At 54.4% G+C, this 23,584-nt stretch overlaps 8 protein-coding genes across 8 annotated transcripts; 4 read left to right on the top strand and 4 right to left on the bottom strand.

Moving 5' to 3' along the window:
* Positions 1-75: 75 nt before the first annotated feature.
* BDY24DRAFT_397586 (regulator of nonsense transcripts 2) lies at positions 76-5,600 on the bottom strand. Its single transcript, XM_076641581.1, has 20 exons — positions 5,082-5,600; positions 4,679-4,987; positions 4,293-4,532; positions 4,065-4,192; positions 3,517-3,981; positions 3,244-3,442; positions 3,057-3,167; positions 2,915-2,983; positions 2,658-2,843; positions 2,505-2,585; positions 2,288-2,437; positions 2,055-2,216; positions 1,861-1,990; positions 1,629-1,786; positions 1,495-1,560; positions 1,319-1,409; positions 1,150-1,253; positions 749-1,075; positions 511-652; positions 76-418 (listed from the first exon to the last, which is right to left on the bottom strand). The coding sequence occupies exons 1-20, from the start codon at positions 5,382-5,384 to the stop codon at positions 360-362; spliced, it is 3,480 nt and encodes a 1,159-aa protein (XP_076494231.1). The 5' UTR covers positions 5,385-5,600; the 3' UTR covers positions 76-359.
* A 167-nt stretch (positions 5,601-5,767) lies between these two features.
* BDY24DRAFT_443493 (putative deacetylase) lies at positions 5,768-7,337 on the bottom strand (the record flags this gene model as incomplete). Its single annotated transcript, XM_076644775.1, has 9 exons — positions 7,099-7,337; positions 6,920-6,999; positions 6,691-6,800; positions 6,480-6,612; positions 6,296-6,385; positions 6,172-6,216; positions 6,069-6,081; positions 5,895-5,998; positions 5,768-5,818 (listed from the first exon to the last, which is right to left on the bottom strand). Exons 1-9 carry the CDS (start codon positions 7,262-7,264, stop codon positions 5,768-5,770), a joined length of 792 nt encoding a protein of 263 aa, XP_076494230.1. The 5' UTR covers positions 7,265-7,337.
* A 1,201-nt stretch (positions 7,338-8,538) lies between these two features.
* Positions 8,539-11,241, top strand: CTS2 (putative chitinase). Its single transcript, XM_076641580.1, has 15 exons — positions 8,539-8,930; positions 9,005-9,045; positions 9,121-9,233; positions 9,332-9,420; positions 9,490-9,514; positions 9,585-9,614; positions 9,706-9,795; positions 9,871-9,993; positions 10,070-10,128; positions 10,207-10,247; positions 10,326-10,448; positions 10,529-10,614; positions 10,692-10,777; positions 10,855-10,963; positions 11,057-11,241. The coding sequence occupies exons 1-15, from the start codon at positions 8,587-8,589 to the stop codon at positions 11,198-11,200; spliced, it is 1,503 nt and encodes a 500-aa protein (XP_076494229.1). The 5' UTR covers positions 8,539-8,586; the 3' UTR covers positions 11,201-11,241.
* A 123-nt stretch (positions 11,242-11,364) lies between these two features.
* On the top strand, positions 11,365-12,417 carry BDY24DRAFT_417402 (uncharacterized protein; the record flags this gene model as incomplete). Its single annotated transcript, XM_076643703.1, has 6 exons — positions 11,365-11,428; positions 11,509-11,540; positions 11,610-11,657; positions 11,727-11,774; positions 11,850-12,200; positions 12,301-12,417. 6 exons carry the CDS (start codon positions 11,365-11,367, stop codon positions 12,415-12,417), a joined length of 660 nt encoding a protein of 219 aa, XP_076494228.1.
* A 331-nt stretch (positions 12,418-12,748) lies between these two features.
* BDY24DRAFT_365027 (uncharacterized protein) lies at positions 12,749-14,409 on the bottom strand. The gene is made up of 6 exons (XM_076637920.1): positions 14,260-14,409; positions 14,026-14,143; positions 13,564-13,940; positions 13,404-13,462; positions 12,998-13,324; positions 12,749-12,914 (listed from the first exon to the last, which is right to left on the bottom strand). Exons 1-6 carry the CDS (start codon positions 14,359-14,361, stop codon positions 12,863-12,865), a joined length of 1,035 nt encoding a protein of 344 aa, XP_076494227.1. The 5' UTR covers positions 14,362-14,409; the 3' UTR covers positions 12,749-12,862.
* Positions 14,410-17,562: 3,153 nt separating this feature from the next.
* BDY24DRAFT_146829 (uncharacterized protein) lies at positions 17,563-19,192 on the bottom strand. Its single transcript, XM_076636110.1, has 3 exons — positions 19,116-19,192; positions 18,750-18,953; positions 17,563-18,457 (listed from the first exon to the last, which is right to left on the bottom strand). Exons 2-3 carry the CDS (start codon positions 18,916-18,918, stop codon positions 17,961-17,963), a joined length of 666 nt encoding a protein of 221 aa, XP_076494226.1. The 5' UTR covers positions 18,919-18,953; positions 19,116-19,192; the 3' UTR covers positions 17,563-17,960.
* A 1,725-nt stretch (positions 19,193-20,917) lies between these two features.
* BDY24DRAFT_146791 (uncharacterized protein) lies at positions 20,918-22,208 on the top strand. The gene is made up of 4 exons (XM_076636109.1): positions 20,918-21,184; positions 21,260-21,567; positions 21,693-21,791; positions 21,901-22,208. The coding sequence occupies exons 1-4, from the start codon at positions 21,011-21,013 to the stop codon at positions 22,037-22,039; spliced, it is 720 nt and encodes a 239-aa protein (XP_076494225.1). The 5' UTR covers positions 20,918-21,010; the 3' UTR covers positions 22,040-22,208.
* A 109-nt stretch (positions 22,209-22,317) lies between these two features.
* On the top strand, positions 22,318-22,599 carry BDY24DRAFT_343380 (forkhead box transcription factor; the record flags this gene model as incomplete). The annotated part of the gene is made up of 1 exon (XM_076637515.1): positions 22,318-22,599. A coding segment is annotated over one exon (282 nt), but the record flags the coding sequence as incomplete, so codon positions are not given.
* Positions 22,600-23,584: the final 985 nt, after the last annotated feature.

Raw genomic sequence — 23,584 nt, 5'->3', positions numbered from 1 at the left:
ACTCCTGTCGTCCCTCTGCTTTCTCTCGACAAGCCAGATGAAACGCCAGATGAAAGGTCAGAAGAAGGAAAATAATCCAGGTAGCAACAAGTCATCAAGTACACACAAAAGAAAAGGAAACCTGGACTCAAAGGGAAGGTGTCGACTGGACCTAGGCAGCCCCTCCTCTCCTTCGGTCGACGCCCTTCGAAGACGATCGACCCCAACCTAGCTACTGCCTCAAGGAGAGCGTATGAAAGCTACTGCCTATCCCCACCACACTACGCTCGACAAAGACGACACAAAGACGACGAAGAGAGAGAAATCGCCGCCAGAAACGAGGGGAGGACCCGTGGAACGAGACCCGATTTCGATCCTACCTACGGCCCACCGACGAACTTGAGCTTGATCCCTCGTGCTCGGGCGAGAGCTTCGATGGCTGATGAAGCGAGAAACGTAGAGGACGAGAGTCAGCAAGGAAGAGAGAAGGCAAGGAGAAACAGGGATTGAGAGAGAGGGACCACGACGAACATTGTTTCTCGCCGAGCTCCTGCCTCTCCTCGTGCTTGAGAACGAGCGACTTCATCTGCTGCTGTTCGAGCTTGTCAAGCATCTGATTGGATCGAGTGTTGACGGCGATGGGAGAATCGAAGGGGATGTCCATCATTCGAGTCTGAAAAGAAAAACGAGGGGAAGGTCAGTTCAAAGGCGAGTGAAAAGCGAGGAGCCAGAGCGGCGAGAGAGAGACGCAGTGGGTTGCAGGACCCACCTGAGGTTTGTTTCCCTTCTTAGTCAACAGCATGAACTTCATCAGACCTGAAGCCTCCTCGGTGGGAGCCACGACGGTCGCCTCCTCCTCGAGCATCTTGTTCGTCGTTCGCGCCTTCCTCATGAGCGGAACCGCCGAGTCGAAGATGGGAACGTTGGACTTCCTATCTCCCTTCTTGGGTTCCGACTGCTCGAGAAGCATCTTGGAGAACTCGCGGTTGAAGGCGTCCTCCTCCTCTCGAGCGAGAGCCTGAGCTTTGGCGAGTCGTTGGAGAACGAGGTCGTCGTCGACTTCGTCGTCGGATTCGGATTCCTCCTCGGAGTCGAGCTAAGAAGTAGAGGGACAAGAGGTCAGTTAGATACTCGCTGTTAAACGCGTCGAAAGAAAAGAGGCGGACTCACCTCGTCAACCAAACCGTTCACGTCCCCTTCTCCTTCGAGATCATCGTCGCGTCGCTCATCGCCATTCTCAGACCCAGAGGCGTCACTCTCGTTGTCCCCCGCGGCTGAAAGAGAAAGGAATGATGGTCAGTCACGTTGTCGAGCTTGATATGGAGATTGAGAGACTTACTAGTAGCCAGAGCTTGGGAAGCAAGGAGCTCGTCGACGGCAGCTCCAGCGTCCTCGAAGGTCTTGAACGGAACGAGATCAGGTCGGATAGCCTGAGAGAATGAGAAGCGAGGCGTGAGCACTGCTGCTACGGGTGTGAAAGAGGAGAACGGCAGAGGGAGAAGAACGAGAACGAACGTCGAAGGTGTCCGAGATCATGAAATCGACGTCCATCGGAGCATCCTTCTTGCACATGACGTAGAGCTGGAAGAAGGAAGGAGGAAAAGGTCAGCTCGAGTTGAAGGTGTGAAACGAAAGCGAGCGATGCTCACCTGGAAGATGGTGAGGAACTGGTCGAGCTTCTTCTTCGTCGATCCCTTGTCGAAGCACATTCCACAGGTATCGAGAAGAGTGCAGATCAATCGAACTCTGAAGAAGTCGTCGGCCGAGTCGACAGGGCAGGTTCGACCGGGAATAGGGATGGGTTCGGCTGGGGCGGAGGAAGGGATGAAGCGGGACGCGTCAGGATCGAGGATACGTTGACTCGAGACAATCGCAACTCACAGTGCCCGAAAGTGATGAGAGACCAGAGAACGTCGAAGATGACTGGTGAGCTAACTTGGCGGTAGTAGTGAAGCTCTCCGAGATACTTGATCGTGGCGATTCGACGTTGGTTGTGTTTGAAGATGTTGGTCTGAGAAGGGAAAGAGCTCGTCAGTTTCCGAGCGAGACAGACGACAGGAAATTGTAGATCTCACCTCCAGTCCAGCTCGAATGTCTTCCAAGACCTGATCGACAACTCCAGTGGCAAAGTCCGAGTGGTGTCGAGCGATCTCGAAGACGAGGATGGCGAGAGCTCCGATGTTCGAGAACTTGAGCTTCCAGACCTTGGTGAAAGCCTTGTGAAGGATTCGAACGATCTGTGAAACGAAGAGAGGATGCCGAGTTAGCTGAGCTCAAGAGAAACCGGAGAAAGAACGGTCGGGCTCACGTTGGGATCCTCCCAGTGCAGTTTTCGAAGGAGTTTGAGGACCTTGTCGACCGTCTTCTTGAGCAGGATGTCGTGAATGAGATGTCGAATGAACTGCTCCATCTGAGGTCGCTCCTTCTGTTGGACGGCAGCACGTTCGGGAGGGTTGCACTGTTGCGAGGGGAGGGAGACATCAGCGAAACGAAGAGCTCGAGAGCGGGACGGTGGTCGAACGAACCTGGTAGTAAGCGTTCTCGAGAAGCAAGAGAAGTCGTTGATCGAAATGCTGAGCTCCTTGTTTCCGTCGCATGAGCTCGAGCTAGAGAGGGAGAGGGCATCGAGTTGAGTTAGCTCTGCATAGAAAAGTTACGCGTCTCGATCCTCGACTCACCATCTTCTTCATCCTCTCTCCGGTCTCCTCACTCCTCAGCAAGAACCGACCACATCCCTCGAGCAGAAGAGCAGCGCACTCGACGTTGGATCCGGTGAGATCGTCGATGAGGGTCTTGTAGACGTGTAGGATGGTGTGAGGTTGAGCGACCTTGAACTTGGCGAGCTCGCAGTAGTATCGGATGTTCTGTTTTGGAGGAGAGGAGACGATCAGTCAACGAGCCAACGAGAGCGAGGAGAGGAGGTGAGATGACTGACCTTCGACCGAACCTCAGCCAACTCCTTGACGAGCTTCTTTCGCTGAAGGTATCGGAACTCTTCGTCGAGCTGTGAAACAAGAGGCGGGGTCCGTCAGAACAGGTGCGACGACCCTCGACGCGCTTGAGCGAAGAGGACTCACGATGGCGATCAGTCCTTGACCGACGTCGGGCATGAAAGGATTGAGGGTAGCAGCGAGTCTTGAGTACATCGGAAGAAGGTCGGATCGATTCTTGGGTACGGCTCCGAGGAACTGCAAAGACGAGAAAGAATCGAAGTCAGACGGACGCGTCGACAGAACAGAGCTCTCAAAACAAGTTCAAACGCACCTTGATGACTCGTTTTCGACTTGGTTTCGAGTTAAGGAAAGCAAAGTCAACAGCAAGCTGATCAAGAGCAGCCTTGGAGGTGATCTCGGGGAGAGCGGTGAAGATGACGTTGAGTCGAGCGAGAGGACCAGCTGGAAGAAGAGCTCCTGCCTCGTCCGTTGCTGGGGCTGGTACAGGCTCGGGAATGACGGTGGGCGGTCTGCGTTTCGAGAGGAGGATAGATCGGTCAGCAGGGGATCCAAGAGGGGAAGAAGAAGAGTAGCTCCGACTCACGCGTCGGCGAGATCCAAAGCCTCCTTCAACGAGTCGGCGATAGCGATAGCTTCAGCCTCCCCAGCAGTCTCCGGCGTCGTAGGCTCCTCGACTGAAACCGGGACAACCTCGGTACCCTCCTCTAGGCTCTCCAGCTGCCTCTGAATATCGTCGGCTTCCTTCTCCTCCCTTTCCTTCCTCTCCTGCTCAGCTCCAGCCTCGACAGCCTTGTCCTTCTCCTTCTCGTCCTCCGTCTTCTCCTTGACTCCCAAGATTCCTCCAGGCACGAACTCCGAGAGATCAACGATGTCCTCGTAGAACTTCCTCTCCTCCTCGTCCTCCCACATCCCTCCGACGGGGATATCGTCGAGTGCTCGAGCGAAAGGATTCGACGAGGAGTTGTCGAGAACGAGGACGGAGGAGTTGCCTTTGGAGGTGGCGAGAGCTGGGAAAACGGGTGCAGGTAGGTGGAGGAGATCGGCGAGACTGGTGGTGAGAAGAAGGCGGAGAGGAGCTACTGATCAGCTTCGAGGTCGAAGGAAGAGGAAATGCGAGGAGAGCAGCCTCACGACATCATCCCAGCCATGAGACGTTCGACCTCCTTCGTCATCTTCTCGTAGGCTTGTTGTCGATCCTCGAAGATCTCTCCGGACTTGATGTAGGCTTCGTGGTTCTTGAGGTCTTGTTGTTGAAGTCGCTGGGGAGATCGAAGAGAGGGAAGGGAGGGTTGTTGAGCTCGAGCTTCTTCGATCTTCAGACGAACGCGAGGATAGCAGACGAAAGATATCAAGACTCACCACTCGACCACGGGTAACAACCTTCCCTAAACCTTCGTAGTACGCATCGAACAAAGCCTTGAGGCGTTTCTGCATCTCGACGGGTACGAGCTCCTCCTCGACGGCGGGGGGAGCCTCTCCAGGGATGGGATCTTGGGAAGGATCTGAAGCGACGGAAGGAGGTCCGAGGTAGACTCGACCGTAGGACTTGAGGAAGGAGGTGAAGAGAGGGAGGGAGGTGTAGAGCGGATCCGAAGCGAGCTGTTGGTGATTGAATCGAGAGGGAAGGGAGGGAAAGGTGAGCTCGATCAGGAAGGAAGAAGTCGAGCTGACCCAAACGGAATCCAGGTGGTCTTCTGTTCCCAAAACACAATCGCAGGCGAAGGATAGGAGATATCAAGACTCACCAATCCTTTGAGACCGTCTTCCATGCACCAACCCATGCCGACGACCTCCTCCAAGACGACCTTCGACTTCCTCCCGCTGCTCGCAACCGTCCCTCCGACAAGCCTCAACCCGCAAGCCTCAGCTTCAGCGAGAACCCTGAGAACTCCTCGTTGCTTGGTGACTCTCTCCTTCTCTTCCCGATCTCGTTGATCTGCTGGAAGGGCTTTGAGAGCTGCTGAGTTGGGAGGACCGAGGAGGGCGAGGAAGGAGGTGAGGAGTGGGGTGGAGAAGACATCAGGAGAAAGCCGAGAGTTGAGAGCGGTGAGAATCTGTTTGTGCGAGATCAAAGAAGATATACGAGGAGGCGAGAGGTCAGAATGTTCTCTCTATAAAGCTCAAGAAGGATGAGGAAACGAAGCTGACCTCGACGACTCCAAAGACGTCTCCCTTCCCTCCCAACCCGCTCACTCCCTCCAGACAAGCATCAACAATCTCCTCCGCGTACTTCTCTAAAGTTAACCCTTCCACATCCTTCAACACGGCATCCTTGAACTCGAGCGAGAAGTTCTTCCTCAATCGGTTCAGGAGGGAGAGATGTCTCTTGAGGGACGAGTCGAGGGACTTCTTCGCTGAGCTGGAATCCGACGAAGATTGCTGATTGATGGCGATGAGAGGAGAACGTTTCTGTTTCTTCAGAGGATCCGAGGAGGGGAGAGGTGGATCCATCGGAGGTGGGAGGGGAAAGATGGGGGGGAAGGAGAGCCGTATTGGCGAGGTGATGGGTTGAAGGAAGGAGAGGAGAGAAGGAATGAGCTCGGGGAGGAGGAGGTTTCGAAGCTGACTTTGTTTTGGGTTCCGCCCTGACGAGAAAGGTTTCTTTCGCTGATCCGTGTCGAATGGGAGCAAATGGATCAACAAATGAGGTAGCAAGGTCAAAAAGAGTGGTAAGCTAGGGAGCGAAGAGCTCGAGGCGTCGAACCAAAGTCATCGCGTCGAAGTGAGGAGGATGTACGGCAGTAATGAAACGAGAGCACGTGAAAATGGGTGTACTAAGAGGAACGAAAGTGAACATTTCGAGTGGCGAAAAGAGTGGTCGCTGGAGCGTCAAGCTACGTGCAGACCCACGTCGCGTCCTTGACTTGAGGAGTTCCGACGACGGTCTGATCGTTGGGGAAAAACGAGAAAGTGTCAGACAGATGTATAAAGAACAGGAGAAGAGATGTAGGAGCTGCTCACGTAAGCTTGGTCGTGCGTCAATCCAAGGCACGCGTCCACGGTCGAAACGAGATACTGAGTCGATTTGAGCACCGTGAGAGCATACGGAAGGACGGCGGCGATAGCTGAGAGAGACAGAAGGGAACGCATGATCAGCCAGAAAGGCAAGAGATGAGAGAAAGGTGAGAAACTTACTCTGCTCGACGGGCTTTTCGAGAAAAGAAAAAGACGCGACGTCGAAGGTCAGCTTCGCTTTGGAACGTCTTTCGCTTCTTTGAAAGTTTGCGAGAAAACTCACACTGTGCTGAAGCATGAGATGAGACTCAGGGTAGGTATGGCGGGTCTGCATTCGGGAGAGAAGCCGACGAGGGACGATCAGCTTTCTGCGTCGAAGATCGAAGAGTCTCGAGCTCGAGACTCACCGAATCGTAAAGCTGAGTTTGTAAGGAAGCGATCGAGCCATCGGCATCTTGGGAGTCTGAGTCCCAGAGGAAGACGTGAGTGTAGCCTCTCTGTATTGCGAAATGAGGACATGGAGAGAGAGGAGGGAAGGTCAGCTCGGTTCGACGACTCTCTCTTCCTTTCCAAGCCTCTCCTCGTACTGACCTGAGCCAAGATCTCAAGCAGAAGAGTCGAGTAAGACCCGAAAGGAGGTCGGTAGAATCGAGGAACGACTCCGAGGATCTTGGTGAACGCAACTTCGACTTTTTCCAACTCGCTGGTGATCGTTTCGGCGTCCCTGCGACAGACAAAGAGTTATCAAGAGGTCAGCTCTGTACAAAAGGATCGAGTGGACTACATAAAGGATAAGACTCACAACAAAGCCATATCAAGGTGCGCCCACCCGTGGTTACCGAGCGTATGATTCGCGTCGAACAGCTCCTTGATCACGTCGGACGAGTCGTAGATGCAGCCATAGTTGTTACCCTGCAATGGAAGAAGAGAGCGGAGTCATTTAAACCGAAGAAGAATGGGCGGGGGAGGTAGATCGGGGCGGAGAGGGAGAGAGAGGGAAGAAGAGACGCGTCGCGACGAGTCGAACTCACGTTCAAGAAGAAAGTCGTGAGCTGATTCCCAGCCCTGAAAGCATCGGAGACGTTCTTCTCGTACAAGTAAGGCCCATCGTCTAAAGTTAGACGGATAGGGAAAAGTCAAGTAAAATAGAAGGTCAGCCCGTCGTTCTTCGACAGGGAAGAAGAGGCGAAATGAAAAGAACTCGACTCACCAAACGTCAACGAGAAGTGACCTTCCACGGAGCAGTTGGTGACGAGGTTGATGGTGAGACCCTCATCGGATGCCTCCTCTTCTTGTCGAGGCTGAAGTTGAGTCGTCCAGGGAAGGGAGGAAACGAGGGTGAAGAGGGTTGAAAGAGCGACGAAGTCGAGAAGCATGTTGCGACGAGGAGTCGAGGGTGGGCGAGAGGTCGAGGTGGAGAAGTGGAGAGCGGTGAGAAAGACGGTGATGATGTTGGTCGAAGGTGAAGAAAGAAAAGTCGAGGGCAGAGTCCTTTTATAGCTCACTGGAAAAGAATCGGAGGAGTCGACGCGCTCACTTCACGTCTTCACGTTTCGGCAACGGATCTTGAGCGCGTCGGTTCGTTCCGGGCGGGGTAAGGACCGTGCTAAGAAGCCGATTTTAAGGTGAGCGGTCGGGTAAGGAAGGTTTTGGTGTCCGGCTGTACAAGGAAAGAAAGGAAAAGAGAGGTCGAGAAAGTCAAACGCGTCGAAAAGATTCATCCCTCTCGCAGCCACCCAGAAGGAGAGTGCAATAATCTCACAGCTGAGTTTGGGTTTAGTATGCAGCGGCTTGTTGCGCAGCGAGGCAAAGACGAAACGCAGAAGAGGACAATGGCAGAGCTCCTCTTCGACGAGCACCCGACTTTCCCAGCCTCGAATCGAAGAAGACAAAGAAGAAACTCATAGGATAGTCGTCAAGGTCGTATAATTGGGTGATCGAGAATCTGAAAAGCGAGGACGAGAGTCAGCTGTGATCTGGTCGAGAGATGCGAGACGGGACTTCAGATCGACTCACCTCGGGCGAGCTATAGAACGAATCAACGAGATCACCAAACAGGTTTTCGGCACTCGAGCTTGTGAGTCTTCCAGAGTTGCTTCTGATGAGCCGCGAGATAAGAAACGGGGGCGAAGTCGAGAGGTCAGCCGTGAGACGGGAGAGGAGAAATGGAACGCGTCGTCGGAACGGTTCGACGTACCTGGAGAGCAGTAGGTGACGGATTCGCACTGAAAATAGAGAGAGGAGATCGTCAGTATACGTCTTTTGGAGATTTGAGGTGAAGAGAGGGGCACAGGACTCACTCTCAAGAATTGAAGCAAGTTCGTCCATGAAACAAGACAAGAATCCCCTTCGGTTCCTCGTCACCTCACAGTCCCACTAACAGACGCAAGCGTTCGCCATGTTGTCCCTCATCCCCTTGGGGTTGAGCTTCCCTTCAAGGAAAGGGATGATGCCTGAAGAGAGTCCTCCAAGCCCGCTCGTACTTCTTCGAACCCCTTCATCTTTTCGTCCGTGACTCAAGAAACGAGTAACTTCCTCTGGGACGAGACGCATTTCCGATAATTTGAACGGAAGCTGAAGGGTGCTGGGAAGGGAAAATGGGAGATTTGGAGATGAAAGGAAGAATTGATGGTCGTGGTTTGGGGTCAAGAAGGGAAGGGAGCGAGCTCAACTTCTTCCTTTCAACGACGACTGTTGGATGTCCATCCCCCTCGGCGACCCTCCCACCTACCAACCCTTACCACCAACGGAACCAGACACCGCTCCTCTCACTCCTGCTACACCTCGAGAAGAAAACGACGAAGAAGAAGACTTTGACGAAACCTCTACGGCATCGCTTCCCTCCCCGTTCCGTAACCACCTCCTCCTCCTTGCCTCCGCCCTCGTTGCCCTCTCCCTCCTCAGAAGTTGGTTTTTACAAGGTCCCTTCCAGCAACCAGAACCTCCATTACCCTCTTCTTCCATCATTCCAACACCCAGTCTCTCATCGAACCACACAGACATGCACGCGAATGGAACTCAAGCAGGAGGAGGGAAGAGGAGGTGAGCTTCGATGATTCATCCCTCTCCTTGTTTCCACCTCCCTGAAGCTCATTTCTCGTCTTCATTTCTCCCAGCGTTGGATACTTCGTCAACTGGGGTATCTACGATCGAAAGTGTGAGTCCTGTTCCCTCCTTATAGCAGCGGAGAGCATCGAGTCCGAGCTCAACGTTTTCCCCTCCTTCCTTCCAGACCTCCCTCAACAAATCCCAGCTCAGCACCTCACCCACATCCTCTACGCCTTCGCAAACATCACACCTGAGACCGGAGCGGTCCGCTTGAGCGATCCATGGGCTGACGAGCAGGTGAGTGAAAAAAAGAGGGCGGGAACGAGGAAGGAAAAGAAGGAGACTCGGCGTGAGCTCGACGCTGATGATGTTCGGTTCGCTATCACTCTTCGCAGATTCACTGGGAAGGAGACTCTTGGAACGAGGAGGGAAACAACTTGTATGGGTGTTTCAAACAGATTCAGATTCTGAAGAAGGCCAACCGGTGAGTCTCTGACAGAGCTGCGAAGTGAGAGCACGTCACCGAGCTCACTCCCTTCGTTTCCTTTCGCAGACATCTCAAGCTCATGCTCTCGATCGTACGTCTCTGGAGAGCTACCCTTAGACGCGGCGTGAAGCTGACTCTATCATCTCCGCTTTGGACAACAGGGAGGATGGACGTACTCTGCAAACTTCACCGTTCGTCTCCTTCCTCTCCTCCTTCCTGCCGCGCGCGTCTCAGCGTCGAAGCCAACTCTCTCGCTCTTCCCCTTTCTCTTCCTTCCTTCAGAACCTCATCGATCAAAACCATCAAAAGACTTTCGCTCAGTCTGCCGTCACGCTCTTGGAGGATTACGGGCTAGACGGTCTCGACATCGACGTGAGTCTCCTCATCTCGTTTCCTTTTCTCGTCTCGCCGGCTCACCCGTCTTGATTTCGTTTTCTTTCAATCTAGTGGGAGTACCCCAAGAACCCAACCGAAGCCCAAGCTTATACCGGCCTGCTCAGAACTGTTCGAGAGGAGCTTGACGAACATGCGAGGAAGAAGGACGGAGGGAAGACGCATTTCGAGTTGAGCGTGAGTCGTCTCTCGCCGCCGTCTTTTCCGCTACCTTTCGGACGGGTGCTCACTCTTCTTCTCTCGTGGATCTCAGATTGCCGCTCCTTGTGGGTCCGAGCAGTTCGAAAAGCTCGACATCTCAGGAATGGATCGGTGAGGACGCGTCTGATTTTCTTTGTGCGTCTCGATGCTCTCCGCTAACCTCTCTCTCTCTCTTGCCTGACACCCCAGTTACCTCGACTTCTGGAACCTTATGGCCTACGATTTTGCTGGTTCGCACATTTTCAACCGCCCTCTTTTCTCGTCGCGTCAACGCTGACCGTCTCTCTTTCCTTTCTTCTCCCTCCCAGGCGCCTGGTCCAACGTGACTTCTCACCAAGCTGCTCTTTACGGACCATCATCAGAGCCTTCAGTCGATGCTGCTGTTCAGTTCTACAAGTCTCGAGGAGTCCGAGGAGACAAGCTGGTCATTGGTTCGCCTCTCGTTTCTTCCATCTCTCTCTCGCTTCCCCTGATTCGAGCTGACGCTCTCCTCGATTGCTTCACCTTCCAGGAATGCCTCTTTATGGCCGCACCTTTGCTGGAACCGCTGGGTTGGGATCGAACTTCACTGGCGTTGGAGAAGGAACCTGGGAGAAGGTGCGTTCAGCTTCTCATTCGCCTCTCGTAGCCTTGTTGACGACGTTGTTCTTTTTCACTTGACTTCTCTCTCTCAGGGAATGGTCGACTACCGAACTCTTCCCAAATCTGGAGCTCAGATCGGAGAAGATCTCGCTAGAGGAGCAGGATGGTCGTACGACGCGTCGGTCTACTTCTCTGTCCTTTTCCTCCTTCGCCGTCTTTTCGCATCGCTGATATCGCCTCCTTTCGTTCTCTCAGATCCAAACGAGAGTTCACCTCTTTCGACACACCCAACGTAGCTGCGACCAAAGCTCATTACATTCGAGATCAAGGACTCGGAGGTGCGATGTACTGGGAACTTGACGCTGTGAGTCGTTCTCTCTTTCTTCGCCGTCTCTTCTGACTCGTAGCTGACCGCTCTTCCCCTCACCTTCCTCTCTCTGTCTTCCTTTCCCAACAGGACCTTCGACCGGAAGACTCCCTCGCAAATCACGCTCTCGTCCCTATCGTCGCCAACGAGATGGGAGGACTGGATCGAAGCTCGACGAACTGTCTCGAGTACAAGGGGAGCAAGTGGGATAATCTTAGGAAGGGGACGATATAGATGCGGATCTTCATATACGATGAGTAGTGCCCTTCGAAGAACGAGACGGGGCGAGAGAACGTTCGTTTCAAGGGGTAGAGAAAAGAGAAGGCGAGGAAGGTCTCGGCGACTCCGCCTTTTTTTCTCTTCTTGACTTCAAACCATCATCTACTCGAGCCTTCAAAATGTCTCTCGGCCCTCACTACGTCTTTCTAGGTCTTACCAGTATCGCAGTAACTCAGGTTGAGAGTGAGTCCGTCGTGCTGTCCTCTCTTCTCTCGATCTTCTCTCGACGCTGACTCGTTCCCTCGCTCTCTTTTCCATATCAGTCAAAGCTGCTTTCCGAACGAAGGCCAAAGAGGTTCGCTCAAACCCTCTCTCCTCGTCCTCCTCTCTCGGACTGACTCTCGTTTCCTGTTCTCGTTTGCAGACTCATCCAGACAAAAACCCTCTTGCCAACGGAGACGCGTTCAAAGCCGTTCGTCGGACTCCGGTCGACCTTCCTTTCTTCACTCCTCACTGATTCGCCTCCTCTTCTTCTTCATAGGTTCGTCTCGCCTATGATATCCTCATAGATGAGAAGACCAAAAGAGCGGTACGTGTGAGCGAAAGAGAGAACGAAGAGAGGGAGCGCTCATGATAGTTTCGTCTTCTTCTCCTCCTCCTCCAGTACGACGCTATTTACTGGACGCCTCCTCCTAAACCAGCTCCAGCTGAAGCGAAACCGACTCCTCCCCCTCCCCCTCCGCCACCTCCACCTCCTCCTCCCAAACCTAAGAAGGCCAACCCCAACTTCGAGCGACCTGACGTCGACGAGATCCGAAACGCATTCAAAAACATGCATATGCCTAAGTCGGACGCACCGAAGGAGACTCCCAGAGCTCCTTTTGGTTCGATTAACGTTAAGGGTCAGAAGAAACCTGATACTGGAGGATCTACGCTCTTCTTGGGAGGGCTCAACGTAACTACGACGGAGGACATGATCAAGTCAGCTTTCCGTCCTGCTGGAGCTGTCGAATCGGTGAGTCTCGCTCTTCGATCCTTTTCGATCTCTCTTCTGATCGTTTTCCTTAATCCCGGCCGTTCGATCTGACCATCGACCCTTGGTTCTTCCTTTACAGGTCGTTCTTCGACCCAGCGACCAGATCGGAGTCGGCTACGCTTTCGTCAAGTTTAAGACTCGACCTGGCGCGTTGACGGCCAAGGCAGAGTTTAACGGTATCAAGGTCGATGGGTGATATACTAAGCTGGGTTGGGCGAACGATTGGATTCCTGGATACAGGAGGGGAAATGGAGCTTGACGAGGAGGCGGACTTGGATTCCAACGCGTGTTGGACGCGTCCTTCTTCTCTTCCCGTACCTTTTCTTGACTCGTGTTTGATATCGGTACAATCGTGCTAGTACATTCTCAACCATTTCCGTCGAACGAGAGAGCCTCGAGAGCGATGGTCCGATCAGGTGTTGCGACGAGTCGGACGGGTCGCTCGTCGTCCTCAATCCCTTCATCGAGCGAAGCTTCTCCTTCCGTCCTCAAGATCTCGAGACAAAAGTGACCTGCAGGTGAAAGATCGAAAACTCTAAAATGCTTTATATCGAAACAACAAATCGACTTGAGACGCCAAACAGAAAGCACAAACACGAGAAACGCCCGCCTCCTCCTCCTCCTCTACCCGTCTCTCAGATCTAGAGCCCATGACCAAGTCCCAACTTCGACGTCTTGACGGTAGCCATGATTCTGCAAGTCGAACAAAACAACATAAAGTCAGCTCTGAGGTCATTCCTCGACTCGACGACCGAAAACGAACGAGAAACACTCACGGGACGTTCAACCCTCCATCTCCCCTCCCGATCTTCCCACCCTCCGTCCACCCCATCTTACTCAGCAACCTATGCCCCAGATTCTCCGCTCCCAACATCTTCGAGTCGGCTCCTACGACCTCTCCCTCTCTCCTCTTCGACGCGTCAGGTCCTCCTCCTCCTCCTCCACCTCCTCCTCCTCCTCGACCAGGCATGGTGTGGTTCCCTGAACCGGAACGAGGCGACCAGGAGGCTTTGTAGAAGGCTGAGTCGGATTGGACGTTGAGGATTCGAGCGACCTTGCCTCGGTTGGCGGGTCCGCCGGTGCGGGAGGTTTTGATGAGGATGCTGTAGAGAAAGACAGAGAGGACGAGAGGAGGTGAGTTTGGAAGAGGAAAGAGAGGGTGGGAGAGATGGAAGGACGTACGTGAATCGTTTTCGACCTGCTCCTTTACTGTTGCTTTTGAGGTTGTAGCATTCGGCGAGCTGAGAGCAAGGAACCGAAAGGGGAAAGAAGACGCGTCGTCGTCGTCAGTTTCGTTTCGAAGGCTCGGAAAATCGAACAAGGAACGGAAGCTCGAACTCACCAAATGAACCCTCTTCCTACTTTCCTTCTCCATCGGCGGCAGACTCATCGTCGTCTTCCCATGATCCCTCAAGAACACCTGAATCTCCCTGTCCAACGCAACCATGTCCGTGATTCCTCCTCCTCCCTTCCCTCGACTCGTCATCTCCTGATCCGAATCCGGGTCATCAGGGGAGAAGACGTTGTTCCCCTTCTTCATCTTTCCCTTCTTGTCGTTGGATCGAGAGTTCTTGGAGCCGGAGGTGAAAGGGTCGAGGAGGGATTCGAGACGAGCTTCCGCTCGAGCTTTCTTGAAGTCTGCTTTTTTGGAGCGGTCGAGGTCCCATTGGGATTGGAGGTGAGCGGGGATGTGTTTGGATTTTTTGGAGGTTGGGGAGGCTGGAGAGAGTAGAAGGGGAGGGGAGGGTGAGTTCGTGAAAGGCGAGCGTCGAAGGAAAGAGAGAGAGAGAGAAAGAGCACTCACCGACGACGAAATCTTCCTCGTAATCTTCAAAGTCTCCTCGTTCGATAGCTCGGAAGAGCTTCTTCTGAGCCGATCGATCCTTCCCATTGATGATGTCGGCGTTGTTGTCGAGGAGAGTCTGTCGACACAACGAAGAAAGTCAGTTCGACGCGTCCTCTCCTCTCCTCCTCACCCCCTCCCTCCCTCCCACCTTCACCCCTCGACCCCCAAGCCCATACGAAACCCCAAACTCACCTGAATGAACATCTCATCCTCATCGGCCCACGAAAAGTTCCCCTTGAACATCTCGTCCTCCTCGTCCTCGCTATCCTCCTCGTCGGACGAGCTCTCCACCATCCTTCCCTTCCCCTTCCCCTTCCCCTTCTTCCCACCCTTCTTCCCTCCACCCCCCTGCTTCCCACCTCTGCCTCCACCTCCGCCACCTCCACCAGCCCCCTGTCTCTGCGTCCTAGCGATCGCCTCCGCCAGGTCCTCCGAGTCGTCGTCGTCCGAATCCGTAACGAGCAGATCCGAATCCTCTGCGAGCAGCGCATCCAAGAACGCTTGATCCGAATCATCGTCGACCTCGTCGTCGGAATCAGAGAGATCGCTCTCCTCAGCCATCATCTCCTCCTCAGCTCCTCCAAAGCCAGCCTTCGTCTCCTCCGCGTCGGGATCCTGATCGTCCGTCGCCCAACCTGCGTCCTCTCCAGGCTCGCCAACTCCTCCGTCCAGACCGTCCCTCGAGGATCCTCCGTCACTGTCGCTGTCGCCGTCGGAATCGTTCCTCTCCTCGTCTCGACGTCGTCGTTCGAGAACGATGTCCCCGACTTCGACCTGCTCGATCGACTGCGTGCCCTCGAGGAACTGTTCCATTCCTTCGTCGTCCTGTTCTCCATCGGATCCTCGGGTGTTCTCGATATAGTCGGCGAGAATGGCAGCTTCGAGTTCGGCGTCTCGTCCTCCTCCGTTCCTCCCTCCTCGTCGTCCACCTCTCCCTCCTCCTCCTCCACCAGCTTTCCAACCCGACTTCCCCTCCCCTCTCGAAACCGGCGGTCCGTCCGACCCCCACTCGACATCCGAGTCTCCCTCCCTGGGAGCAGGAGCTTCCTCCTCGAATCCTCCTCGAGATCGTCTCGCCGCTGCCTTTTGAGCCTTCTTGCCCTTTCCGGGACGAGTTTGGAGTTTGGGTTTGCGAGAGGAGGTACCTCCTGGGGAGATGGTAGTGAGGGGAGCGAAGGAGGGGGAGTAGTCGTTGAAAGTGAGGGGTTTGAGAGGGTTGGGAGTTGAGGGAGCGGAGGAGGAAGCGAAGGTGAAGGGCGCGGAGGGAGGAGCGACGAACGACGAAGAGGAGGGACCGGGTCCGTTCTTCTTCTTCGTAGGGACCCAGACAATCTGTTCCTCGTCCGATTCGGCGTCGACTTCGATGTGATCTCCGAGGACGGTTCCGTGGGAGTAGGAGATGGTGGGGACACCATCGTCGGTTGGGAGAGGAGCAGTCGAGGAAGAGGAGGTGGTGTCGACGAAGAAGCCTAGGGATTCCGAGGAGGGCTCCTGAGCCTGAGCTGAACTGCTGGTGAGAGGAGGGAGAGAAGCCGTAGCTGGTTCGACATCGATGAAGAAGCCGAGAGACTCTGGCTCTGGTTCTTGAAGAGCGACCTCTTCGACGAGCTCGACTTCGAGCTCAACCTCCTCCTCGGTGACGACGGCGACGGCCTCGTCGATTTCAATCTCGATAGCGACGGACGGTTCCTCCTCCACGACGACCTCTGCTGGTTGATCGACCTCGACGTCTTCGTTGGTGGTGACGGGAGCCAGAGCGAACTCGATGTCCTCGTTCGACGGAAGGATCGTCTCATCCTCCTGCTCCTGCTCCTGCTCCTCTTGAACCTCGATCTCCTCCTCCGAATCCTCCACCACCATCAGCTCCAACGCCATCTCCACCTCGTCGATAGCCGAAGGAGCAGGCGATTCCGACGGAAGGAAGGTGTCTGACTCGAGGTCGAGGTCGAGGTCGGAGGCGACGATCTCGACTTCGACGGAGTGCCTCGGGTCCACCATCTGAGGAACGGCTGCGTCGGCGAGGGAGTAGTGTTCGATGTGGAAGGTTGGTGGGGCGTCTAAGGAAGTAGAACCCAAGCTGGTTAACATTGCTCGATCTCCAACAGCGAGGAAGAAAAGAGGGAGATCGAAGATCGAAGGGAAGGGAAGGAAAGTCAAAGCTGACCTTCGTTGTCCTCCTCGTCCTTCACCACCACAGCTACGTCCCCCTCGTTGAACAACGTCCCAGCCTTGACGAACATGACAGGTTTTAACAAAGCGTTCGAGCCTACGTAGCCACCTCTGCCTCCGAATCCTCCAAACCCTCCTCTCCCTCCCGCACTCGGACTGCTCTGAGCTCCCGCTCCCAAACCAGCCTTCTTCGCTGCTCCGATCCCAAAGTGAGGAGTAGCTGCTCCAGATCCCGAAGCTGAAGCGTAAGCAGCGTCGTCCTCCTCTTGAGATCGTCTGAAAGTCGATCCTCCTGATTTGTTGATGAAGAACGGCATCGGAGGGGGAGGTCCTCCCCCTCGTCCTCCTCGACCTCCTCTGAACCCTCCTCCTCCACCTCGTCCTCGGGGAGTGTAAGGAGATTGCTGATAAGGGAAGTTGGGAGTCGACGAAGGAGCGAAGAGAGTCGATGTCGAAGCCGGAGGTGGGTTCAAAGCAGCTACGAAAAAGAGCCACGCACGATGGTGAGTTTCAGCTCTCCTCCCCCTTCTCTCCCGCCTCGATCTCTCTTTACTAACCTTCCTCCCTAGCCCTGTCCCTCTCCTCCCTCTCTCTATCGACCCTGTCGTAATCCAATCCAGCTCCAGACATGTCCGTCCAGATCCCACCTCGTCCTCGTCCTCGATAGTTTGAAGATCCTCGACCTCGTTCTCCTTCGCCTCCTCCTCCCCTTCCACCTCCACCTCTCCCTCCTCCTCCTCCTCTGCCTCCTCTACCAGTGGCAGGAGATCCTTGTCCTTGTCCTCGTCCGCCGCCTCTGTTGGAGCCGCGTGCCATGTGCTGTTTGGGGTTTGTTGGGGTGTGTTTGGGAGGGAAAGGGAAGGAAAGTGGGAGGGAGTGGGTGTTGGGAGGGAGAGAGGAATCGAAATGACGGATCCGACACGTTCCATCGACTACTGTGACTCGCTTTTTTGGTTATATTTTCGTTTGTTGCAGGGAGGTCTGAGCTCCAGATCAACCAAAGACTCGAAAGAGCTCAAGCGAAAGGGAGAGGAGAGGGCCGAGATCTCGCTTCCCTCTTCAGCCCTGAACGTCGCCTCTCTCCATCTCTCTCCGACGCGTCTTCGAAGAGTACAGCAACGTCGTCAAGACTTAGAGTCGGAAAAAGAAGCGAGCGAGACCAGAAAAAGCACGTCGAGAATGAGAAACGAGAGAACGAGAGAGAGAACTGAGAGGTGGTGTGCGAACGAGGTCGTCGTGTTCGTGAAAAAGCAAAGAGAGTGAATTGGTTCAAAGGTTGGGTGGGATGGTAAACTATTACTTATGAAATAAACTAGTATCGGCCAGCTCCTCCTCCTCCTTGGTCTAAGAGAGCAGGTTCGAAAGAAAAAGGTAAGGAAGCAAGGTCAGCAAAGGGTCGCGTGCGTCGGGACGGATGAGACGAGACGAGAAGTTGAAGTTGGAGAGGAAGATCAAGGACTCACATCCTCCTCCCTGGTAGCCTCCACGGTTTCCTCCTCCGTAGCCTGAAGGAGAATGAAAAGAGGAGAGGAAGCGTCAGCGTCAGGACGGAGAAACGACGAGACGAAAGCGACGTGACGCAGAGGGACAAGAGACTCACCTCCTCCACCCTGTCGACCGTAAGATCCTCCTCCTCCTCCGTAAGCTCCTCCTATAAAAAAAACGAGAGAAAGAACCAAGTCAGTACGACCGTCGTCAACCTACAACGACCTGACGACTCGAACTCAAGACTCACCACCGAACGATCGCTCCTCCCTAGGCTTGTTGAAATCGATCCTGGGGGGGTTTCCTCCGTTGATAGCCTGTCCCTCAAGCTGAGCTTTCGCCGCCGACGCCTGCTCGACGTCTCCAAACTCGACGTGAGCGAACCCCCTGGGCTCCATGGTCTCCCTGTCCAACCCGATCCTGACGCTGAACCCACTGGCTCCGGACTGAGCGACAAAGTCGGTCAAGGCTCCCTCGGTGGTGTCGGCGATGCCTCCAAAGAAGAGAACGTTGGAAGGAGGGTTCTGAGGTCGGCTGGTAACGTCTCCTCGAGCCTTTCCAAAGTCGAGACGGATGTTTCGTCCAGCGAGCTCGGAGTCGGTGAGGTTGTCCTTAGCGGCGGTAGCGTCCTCGATGGAGGAGAACTCGACCCAGGCGTAGCCGGCGGGTCGACCCTCTCGGTTGTTGGGGATTCGGGCGGTGTTGCATCCGTAGGCGGCGAAGTGCTGGACGATGTCTGAGGGAGAGGAGGGAAGGAAGGGAAGGAGAAGGACGGAGGTCAGCTTTGGTTTTTCCTTCTTCTTCTTTAGACTGATCTCCTTCAAAGAACTTCGAGATCGAAGCTGGTCTCGACAAAGACTGCATCACTGTCTTCTCCGATCTCTAATCCCAAGGCAGCTCTTGCCACCGTCTCCCTAGCAAAGAGATGCGAGCTTCCACCACCTTCCCTCCTCCTCCTCTCTTCCTTCCCTTTCACCTCCCCTCCACCCTCCTCCCTCGCCCCTCTCCGACCCAAAAGCAAGACTCACCGTTCTCGTTGATACCGTAAGCCAAGTTGGCGCAGTAAAGAGTAGCGGAAGGAGGGTTGACGGGCCTCTCGTAGGACGATCCTCTCTCCTCTCCGTACGCTCGGATGGACTGGATCGAAGGGAGGGCGATTCGAGAAGCCGTAGGGGCGACGAACGCAGAGACCGACATCCGAGGAGCGGTGGCTCGGAGAGCGGGGAGAGCGGCTCGGAGAGTTCGAGAGAACATTTTTGTAGGAGGAGAAGAAGAAGGGAGGGGGAGGGGAGGGAGGGAGAGGGAGGTGCTGGTTAGCTTGAAAAAAGCTCAAGGGACAGGAAGGGACTGTTCGTTCCGGTTCCGCAAAGAGGACGTATTTTTCTTGGGTTTACAGTTTCAAGGGTTTGTAGTGAAGAAGTCGGTGAGACTCGGTCTAGGTGATCTCAAAGCCAGAAAAAATGCGAGGGAGAGGAAGCAAACGGAGATGACGATTCGTGGGCTGAAACTACTCGAGCTCACCGTTCCGTTTCTTGTCTTCCGACAGCTTTTTGAGGCCAAACGAAGAAACCCAGCTCTCTAAGAGTAGACCGAGAGCTCTGGTAGTATATAGACTCAGGAAGCGAGCGAATGAAAATTTGGTCGGCTGAAATCGTGAGCGATCTTGGTGAAGCGACCTCTCCCCTTCGCTCGTTCGCTCCCAACCATCGTCGTCGACGAAACCGTCGCTTTTTCTCAGCGACAACCGATCAAAGTCTAAGAGAAGTATGAAGCCTCGTCTTCTCTGCTGTTGATCTTCTCAAGCCAGCGAAACAGGGACGTAATCGTGAGCTCGTCTTTCTTCTGTGGGCTGAAGTTGACCTCGCGCCGTCTCCGTCTCTTTTGTCCATCTCACTCCAGATCTCGGCATCGAGTCTCATCAGGGGCATCTTCAATACCTCCCTAAGGATGTTCCTAGCAGCATCCGTTGCCTTTACTTTCGTCCCATCTTCCGTCTCTTCCCTCCTTCGGACAACCAAGTCCTCTCCCTCTCTCTCTCGAGATCGCCCTCATCAAGGAGTGCTATTCCGAGACCCAGATCGATTTGAACCCATAGTAGATCCTACTGTCGTGTCGCATCGGTCTGGTTCGTATTCGAAAGGTTGGAGGCAGAACAAAACGAAGGCGAGCTCGTGAACGTCCCTCCGTCGTTTCTTCGCCCGCTTTGACCTCACGCTGACCTGTAGCAGCTTCAGAGGCGTCAAATCCTTATTGGCTTGTCTTCCGCTCGCTTCTATCGTTCTCGGAGGCCTGCTCTGCTCTTGATTCGCGTCGCGTCGTCTTCAACCTCCTCGTCGACCTCGACACCCTCGCCGGTAGGTCTTTCTAAGAGAAGTTTCGACATCCTCGTCTGCTATCTTAAGCTCTCCAACAGTCGGACGAGTTCCTTGACCTCAGAAGTTTCAGGTAGGGAGGTGGGATCATTTCCCTCTGAGGGGTCTGCTTTCCAGCTGCCGAGACCGCATTTCGCCTCCCTTCCCTCGACCACAACAGTCTTTCCCCAAGCAGCAGGTGCTTCGATGAGCTTATGGTTCATCCATTTTAACGTCGTCGAGCTGAAGAGAAGTGGAGTGAGCGGCCAGAGGCAACGAGGAAGAGAGCCAGCCGAGTCGAGCCCTGTTTTCGACGAGAAGGCAGCGAGGTTGGGAAATCGAGAACTGGGACCGGACTTCCTTGACATAGGATCTCTGGAGTGAAGGGTCTGGAAAACCAGAAAGACGAAGGAATTGCAGTAGTAGTGACAGGCAAGGGAGGGAGGGAAGGTTGGGTGAGCTCGAGTCGTCCCTCCCTTCGCTTTTCCTCTCGTTCATCTCCTGGTTCGAGATTTCAAGAAAGTACTCACACGTTCTGAGAGTGCATAAGTATGAGCTCATGCTCATTCCGGGGACAAAAAGTCGCTGGCGATCCAGAGGGAGGGCGGCAGGAAGGTGGTAGGGAGCTGGTGTTGACCTTTGTTTGTTACATCGAAGGGCGTCGTGCTGCGACTCTCCTTGGTATATTTATCGATGATGAACGATAACGGAAGAAGTTAGCAAAGGTTTTCAGAACCGCACGAGTCAAATCCGCGCTTCTGAGATGTTGCTGTGGTTGCTAGGACGGAGGAAAGGGGACGAGAAAAAAAAGGTAAACAGGCCCGTTTGGGCGAGCTCGTTTTCTTTCGTGCCCTCCCTTCCCTTCTCCTTCAACCCACAACAACCCCATCCAACACAACCCCCTCCCTCTCTCCTTCCTCCTCTTCAGTCTGCTCGCCATGATGTCCCCTTCGCACCAAGGAGGACTTCAAGCTGGGCCTTCTCGAGTTCCTACACCGACAACACCTCTTCCTTCTTCCTCCTCCTCAAACACATCTCGTTGGCCAACTCTCGACAGCGGCTTCCTCTTCTTCGTGGATCCCTACCAGACTGCGAGTCCAAAGCTGGAAGAGGTTGGTACCGTCTCTCTCTGTCTCACTGCGCAATCTCGTATACTGACTCTCTCGCTTCATCTTGTTTTCCTTCAGTTGATGTCGTCCTCCTTCCTCACTTCTTCCCTCTCCTCAGCTACCCACTTCCTCCTCGACCCTGCCATCCGATTCACTCCCCACGTCGTAGATCAACTTCGCCCTTACGGCAAACCCATCCTGTCCGTCGAATGGGCTTTCGCTTCCCTCGCTCAAGAAACCACCTTGCCGTTCGGTCGATATCTTCTCCAGGGAGCGAGGAGCTTGAGGGAGGAGGAGGAGCAGGAGGAACAACCTCAAGATTTGGCTTCCTTCGAGCGATCCAAGTTCGCAAAGAATCGAGTGGTGGATCTCATAAGGCATCTACAGTGAGTACAGCAGTCGCTTTGTCGTTGTTTTGAGTTGTCGAGAAAAGGAAAACAACCGGGAGTCGTTCGAGAAGAGCTGAAGCTGACTTTTGTCTTCTTCTCCTCTTTCCCGTTTGTTGCTCTAGATCTCCTTCTCCGTCAGATAGTGCGAGAGGTGGAGAACGTACGGTCGCTCGAGCTCCCAAGTTCAGAGAGGAGAGGCTGGAGGATTCACCTGTTCAGCTGTGAGTTCGAAACGCTTCGTTGGAAGGAGGGACAGAGAAGGCAGGAGGGTCGAGAGGTCGGGATGTTTGAGCTGACCTTTTTCGCCCACTTTTGCTTTTCTTTCGCCAGACCTCTGCCACCCATTCGATCTCGCACTCCCACCTCTGACCCAGAGGAGAAAGGTCGTCGCCTTCGAGATAAGGGAAAAGGACGAGGATCGATGGTCTCTCGAGCGATGCAGGAAGACGCGTCGCTCGCCGACAAGTGAGGCTCCCTCTCCCTTTTTTCCTCCGCTCCTATCCTCCTCGTCGATTCCTCATACTCAACACTTCTTTCTTTTGCCTCAGCTCCGACTCTCGCACTCCGTCTCCCTCGTCGTCGCTCCTTCCCGCCTCCTCCGTCGCTCAACAACCTCGTCCTCCTCCCAAGATCCACCGTCTTCCTCCTCCCGCTCTCATCACCGCCGACCCAGCTCCTCCAACACCCAACGACCTCTCCGAACCTCCTCCTCAAGGTGTCCCTCCTGGTGTTCGACCCAAGGGTAAACCATCCTTCACCTACGCTTCCCTCATCGGTCAAGCGATTCTCGCTCACCCAGAGAAGAGGATGAGCTTGAACGCGATCTACAGCTGGATCATAGCGGCCTATCCTTACTTCCAGAGGGATTCGGCAGGGTGGATGAACTCGATCAGGCACAACCTGAGCCTCAATCCGAGCTTTGTGAAGAGGTCGAGGGATGGAGGAGAACCGGTGGGGAAGGGACAGCTGTGGACGATCGAGGCAGGGTGTGAGGTGCAGTTTGTCGGAGGGAAGTACAAGAAGGCGTGAGTTCAATCATCACACCTCTTTCTGCCTTCTCTTCGAGTCCTTTCGACGACGACGAGACGCGACCTGAATCGAACTCGACCCGTCCTCTCTTCTTCAGTCTTCCCGGATCCAAGAAAGCCAAACTCCTCCTTCAACAACAACAACACCAAGAACAGCAGCAGGAGCAACCAGCCTCCACCTCCACCTCTAAAGCAACCTCCTCTACTTCCGTCTCCCCTGCCACCACCAACACCTCCCGAACGTCGAAGAAACGACCTCGCTCCTCCCTCGACGACGAACCTGAACCACCTCGACCTCAACCCCAACCTCAACCACAATACCAACCACCACCCCTCCTCGCAGAAGTTCCCTCCGCCCTCTACTCACCTCCCTTCACCGATCCCAACTCCAACGCCAACTTCACCAACGTCAAGGCCGAAGAGGTCGAACCGCTCGAACCACTCGAACCGGGAAACCTCCCTCCCTCCCCGACGTTCTCCTCCCCAGTCTTCGCGGAGGAGCAACTCCCTCCCCTTCCGGATCTGATGATGTCGCTCTCGGCGAACTCGACTCCTTCGACCGCAGGTGGGAGGGGAGAGGAAGGGTTGGAGGAGGAGAAGAGGAAGAAGCTTGGGACGGCGAAGAGGATGACGAGGCCGAAGTGAAGAGGTGAGGGTGCAGCTTTTCGTGTTTGGTTTCGTGTTTTGGTTTTTTGTGGTCTCGTTCCTTGTTGTTTTGGGTCTCAGGTCTATGCATAGGCTCGCTTTCATTATTCTCTCGTTCTCGTTTCGTTTCTCTCTCCGCTCCCTCTTCTGTTCATCTTCGTTTCTTTGACGCTATCGTTCATAGCCAGTTAGGCAGATATCGATTTGAGACTCGTGTATATCGTCGAGAGCGGGCTAGAGTGAGAAAGGGAGACTCCGAATTGAGAACAAGAATGAGACGGGAACGAGAATGAGAACGAAGCGGGAGGGCTGAGGTTGACTTCTTGTTTGTTCCTCTTTTT

Source organism: Mrakia frigida (genome assembly GCF_051309035.1).
Source record: "Mrakia frigida strain ATCC 22029 unplaced genomic scaffold BDY24scaffold_28, whole genome shotgun sequence".
Taxonomy (NCBI): domain Eukaryota; kingdom Fungi; phylum Basidiomycota; class Tremellomycetes; order Cystofilobasidiales; family Mrakiaceae; genus Mrakia; species Mrakia frigida.
Note: the sequence above shows the minus strand (reverse complement) of the source record. Positions and strands in the feature narration are given on the sequence as shown.

Bases quoted from the DNA above. Each gene is read 5' to 3' on its own strand.
- BDY24DRAFT_365027 (XM_076637920.1), bottom strand. From the start codon at position 14,361: ATGGTGGAGAGCTCGTCCGACGAGGAGGATAGCGAGGACGAGGAGGAC. The intron at 14,144-14,259 runs GTGAGTTTGGGG...TTGTGTCGACAG, and splicing joins AGGATGAGATGTTCATTCAG to ACTCTCCTCGACAACAACGC. The intron at 12,915-12,997 runs GTGAGTGTTTCT...TTCGACTTGCAG, and splicing joins GATGGAGGGTTGAACGTCCC to AATCATGGCTACCGTCAAGA.
- BDY24DRAFT_146791 (XM_076636109.1), top strand. From the start codon at position 21,011: ATGATGTCCCCTTCGCACCAAGGAGGACTTCAAGCTGGGCCTTCTCGA. The intron at 21,568-21,692 runs GTGAGTACAGCA...TTGTTGCTCTAG, and splicing joins GATCTCATAAGGCATCTACA to ATCTCCTTCTCCGTCAGATA. The intron at 21,792-21,900 runs GTGAGTTCGAAA...TTCTTTCGCCAG, and splicing joins GAGGATTCACCTGTTCAGCT to ACCTCTGCCACCCATTCGAT.
- CTS2 (XM_076641580.1), top strand. From the start codon at position 8,587: ATGTCCATCCCCCTCGGCGACCCTCCCACCTACCAACCCTTACCACCA. The intron at 9,615-9,705 runs GTTCGTCTCCTT...TCCTTCCTTCAG, and splicing joins CGTACTCTGCAAACTTCACC to AACCTCATCGATCAAAACCA. The intron at 9,796-9,870 runs GTGAGTCTCCTC...CTTTCAATCTAG, and splicing joins TAGACGGTCTCGACATCGAC to TGGGAGTACCCCAAGAACCC.
- BDY24DRAFT_397586 (XM_076641581.1), bottom strand. From the start codon at position 5,384: ATGGATCCACCTCTCCCCTCCTCGGATCCTCTGAAGAAACAGAAACGT. The intron at 3,168-3,243 runs GTGCGTTTGAAC...TCGTCTTTGCAG, and splicing joins GTCGAAAACGAGTCATCAAG to TTCCTCGGAGCCGTACCCAA. The intron at 1,410-1,494 runs GTTCGTTCTCGT...TCATTCTCTCAG, and splicing joins TGATCTCGGACACCTTCGAC to GCTATCCGACCTGATCTCGT.
- BDY24DRAFT_146829 (XM_076636110.1), bottom strand. From the start codon at position 18,918: ATGTCGGTCTCTGCGTTCGTCGCCCCTACGGCTTCTCGAATCGCCCTC. The intron at 18,458-18,749 runs GTGAGTCTTGCT...CCTCTCCCTCAG, and splicing joins TTACGGTATCAACGAGAACG to ACATCGTCCAGCACTTCGCC.